A 4,372-nucleotide genomic window follows, 5' to 3' on the forward strand; every position below is an offset into this window, starting at 1 on the left:
TACAAAAATGTTTCTTATTTTACTAAAAAGATATTTGCAACATTTGTCCTCAAATTTCTTAACTGCAGTAATGAGAAGTATTTGGGAAATATGTCATTCTTTGTCAAGAAAATTAAATTATAGGGCTGAAAATATGGTGAGGTATGCGTGTAATAAAAAACAATTTTGACGTATATGATTTCTTCTCCATTTGGAAGTTTTTCGGAAATAGTTAAATTAGTACATGTATGTAATATTAGCGATAATGAAATGGTTTCTCTTACGTTTCAGGTAATTGATTTCGTTCAAAAATGCGGTTTTGAAGTCTTGGCTATAATTACAGATAACCACAGAATAAATAGATCAATGTTTAAAACACTTCTAAAAAATTCTTTCAAAACCCAGCGGATCAAGATAAGAAAATTTTTGTAACTTATAATTTTGTATATATCTTTAGAAATATTCGTAAGAATTGGTTGAACTTCAAAAAAGTGGATAATACATTTGTTTTGCTTGATTTTAATACAAAAGTGGTAAAATTGGCGAAACTAAAAAATATTCTTGAAGTTTACGAATCTGAAAGTAATTTTGTTGTAAAGAATGCTTATAAATTAAATTACAAGACTTTATATTCGAAAGGTTTTGAAAAACAGAAAGTTTATTTGACTGATAATTTATTTAATCAATCTCTGAAAGCTACTGATTTTGTAGAAATTATTAAGAATTGATGGTGCAGTATAAATAAGGAATTTTTGTTGGTTTTGATGTGGTGATTGTGCGAAATAAAATGAAAACACCTTTTTGACTCGAACACAAAACAATTTATTTTAACTTTTAATGATTATACAAAAGAAAGCAAAAACGACCGGACAAAGTTTTTAATGCAAACGCAAACTATGCGATGAAAGTAGACTCGTTCGCGACAGGGCGTCTCGGCACTCCAGCGCCAAGCGGGAGAATTATAAATTCAACCCTCTCAATAGGACGATTGGCGGTGGAGTCATCGGGAATAATTCCAAGTCGTTGGTGGCAAAACTCGTGTTTTAAGATAGGACCTCCCAAGTTCCGCCTGCTCCGGAGAGCAAGAAACAGTAGCCGGTGTAGGACCTGCGGTCCTTGGTGCAGTTGGCCCAAACCCAGATGGTTCCTCGGAGATACCACAGAATACGGGCAACAATCCAGTGTGCATTGAACTGGTTTTTGTTGAATTGACTGAGTACACTAACTGCGTTGGCAATGTCGAACCGAGTTACCACAGCCAGGTGCATCAGAGCTTCGATGAGTTCTTGGTAAGGCCGCTCCTCGTTGGTGTCATCCACGTCGAAAGTAGGATCATGGAGGAGTAGGCGCAGGGTTGTAGGTGCTCATCTCGATGTGGATGCTTTCCCCCTGTTCTATTGATCTGGTTACCCAGACAATAGCTGACTTGGCCAAGGTTCTTGAGTTTAAAGCTCTTGAAGACGGCGTCGATGAACTGCTTCTCTCTGCGTTGGTCCTTGGTGACGACAATCAAATCGTCGGCATAGATTAGGACAAACGTTAGCCCGTCTCTATACATGAAGAGGCAAAGATCCGAGTGAGTAGGTGTGCATCCGTTATTCCTCATCTCGGAGGAGAGTTTCGAGTGCCACTGTCGTCCGGCTTGTTTGAATTCGTAGATTGCTGATTGCCTCGAGGATCGTGGATAACATCTTGGAGACCCTTTCCCCACGAGAGGGATTTTTCGAGTACCTTGGGCAACTCCATGAAGATGTTTGTGTCGATATCTCCGTAGAGATATGCCGTTGTCACGTGCATCCAGTACTTTGCGGCGAGAACCAGCAGAAGTCTGAGCGAGCTCAGTCGCGCCGAATAAGAGTAAGAGTCGTTGTAGTAAACTCCTGGGATCTGGCTGCACCCTTTAGCGGCGATCCTGGCTTTTCGGCGTTCCAGAATACCGTCACTCTTGTATTTGTTCCTGATTACGGTTCTGGAGCCGACGACTTTGCGGTTTGGTGGTCGGTCAACTACTATTCTCCAGCAGGCTCCGAGTCTCGATGATGATAGCCTCTGTCCAATTCCTCCTTTTCAGGACCAGAGATCGCATTAGAAAGAGGAATTTCTAAAAAGGACATGACGAATTCGACATCCGGCATCTTCTTTGGAGCACAAGTGAGGCAGCCTTATTCGTCTCTTCCGATGCACTTGGGTTGATCGAAGCCGAGAAACGGTGGAACGATGCTGTCGTCGGTCGTGACATTCAAGTCAGGTTGCGTATCAACATGCCGGTCATCGCCCGCTGCTGTGCTGGAGTTGGAGGTACAGCTTGAGATGTAAGGTCCATTAGCTGTACTGTACTAGTCTAAAATATAGTATTGATGTGCATTGTAAAGCTGCCGAGCAGGCCAAAAAAATCATTTCTTATTAAACAATTAACGTAATCGAAGTACTAAACAAAGCAGACTTAAAACTTAACAAAAACAAGTGCATAATGGAAGCACAAAAAATAAAATTCCTAGGACACATTGTTTCAGCCAACGGACTAGAAGCAGATCCAGACAAAGTAGAAGCCATAAAAGCAATGAAAGCACCAACAAATAAAACAGAGCTGCAGAGACTACTAGGGATGATTAGGTACCTCAATAAATTTATCTCCAACATCTAACCTAAACTATGAACAGGAAGAAAATTTAAAAGTCGCTGTAGTGCTGCCCTTGCAATTAGATGCTAGAGTGGAGCTAAAAATTGCGACAAAAGAAGATCTACATTTACAGTTACTCCTAAAGACAATAACGCAAGGATTTCCAGAAAACGTCAACGATCTCCCTGCAGAATTATTTTAACATAAAGGAAGAACTAAGCTATTTCAAAGGAATTATTTTCAACGCTGATAAAATTGTGGTCTTAAAATTACAAATCCCTAAAATGTTAAAGGGAATTCATCATGGACATCTAGGGATACAAAGATGTTGCTTCTTTATTGGAAAGGACAATAGGACGTTATTACAAGACTAGTCAAAAGCTTACTTAGTAATCTGCGACAGTTACTCTGGATATTTCGATTTTCAACAGCTAAATAGGTCAATCGTCAAACAACTTAAAAGATGGTTTTCTGTACATGGAGTACTAGAATATATAAGAGTTACAAACTGATAATGGAACACAATACATGTCCAGAGAATTCAATATCTTTCAAGATTTAACCACGCCACATCCAGTTCACATCATCATCGAGGTAACAGGCTTGCTGAAAGAGCCATTCAAACAGCAGAAAACATACTAATAAATGCAACACAAGTTGGATGTTCAACTTGCTTTATTAAATTGAAGAAATACACAACGAAATGATCATTTAGATTCACCTAACTAACGTCTGTTCAGCATAAATACCAGAATTGTACTACCCACCAATGACGGTAATTTAAAACCAAAAATAATGCAAGGAGCTGAAATACAACGATTAAGAAAGAAACAAGTCAACTACAATTATAAATATACTACAAGACCAGAAAAATATAAAATCAACGATAAAGTCAAGACACAAAGTTGCTCATAGACGTTGGAAAAAGTAGTAGGAAAGCCCGAAGGTCTACCAAGAACAGTAATAATTAAAACTGATTAAAGTCAAATCTTGCGTAGAAACTTCAGTCATCTGCATAAGACACAAGCAGACATAACCAGTAACAAACTGTAGTCCAGTCAAATGAGGGAAATGGCTGAAAAGTACTTATAATGGAGAAAATGATTGAAACTCGGGTCATTTTATCGGAAATTTCGTGAGGAACACGAATATGTAAATGAAAATTATTTGCCCGGCATAGGCGAGGGGGGAGAAAATCCGCAAAAACAATTGCAAATTGGATTATCTCGCGAAATATGAAAGATATGGAAAAAAAGTTTCAATAAAAGTTTTTCACAATTCCATTTTGCAAAAAACAGAATTGATTACTTTTTTTCATATCTCTCATAGAACAAGAGTTCTGCGCGCCCAAAGGCACAGAGGCCTCAAAATTAGCGGAAATTTTTAAAAAATTCAAAATAATTATCAAAAATTTAAAATTGATAATTTAATCGATTCGTAACTTATCTTAATCGGTTAAACTATCTTTTCAGAGAAAAAAAAACATTTTTTTCTATTATTTCATTGTTTTTTTAAACAATTAAATGTTTAAACCGCTATAACTCCGTTAAAAATTTTCCAAATGCGTTACTATTTGCATCAAAATTTGCAGCAGCCTAAACGGAACAAATTCGCATCTTACACTTTTTTTGTATCTATTAATGGTAATGAGATACATTCAATTATCTAAAAGTCAGAAATCTGGCAAATATATTCTTACGGCACTGGCATAGACAGAGAGCGGTAGATATCGCTGTTGCACATGCACTCATATAAAATTTGTGCGCACGCGCC

The 4,372-nt window shown here is 37.7% G+C and overlaps 1 protein-coding gene across 1 annotated transcript; it reads right to left on the reverse strand.

Annotated features, from left to right (window-relative positions):
- Positions 1-1,022: 1,022 nt before the first annotated feature.
- LOC108740244 lies at positions 1,023-1,585 on the reverse strand. The gene is made up of 2 exons (XM_018474494.1): positions 1,390-1,585; positions 1,023-1,342 (listed from the first exon to the last, which is right to left on the reverse strand). The coding sequence occupies exons 1-2, from the start codon at positions 1,583-1,585 to the stop codon at positions 1,023-1,025; spliced, it is 516 nt and encodes a 171-aa protein (XP_018329996.1).
- Between the last annotated feature and the right edge of the window lie 2,787 nt (positions 1,586-4,372).

This window comes from Agrilus planipennis, unplaced genomic scaffold (assembly GCF_000699045.2).
Source record: "Agrilus planipennis isolate EAB-ADULT unplaced genomic scaffold, Apla_2.0 scaffold247, whole genome shotgun sequence".
In the NCBI taxonomy this organism is placed as follows: domain Eukaryota; kingdom Metazoa; phylum Arthropoda; class Insecta; order Coleoptera; family Buprestidae; genus Agrilus; species Agrilus planipennis.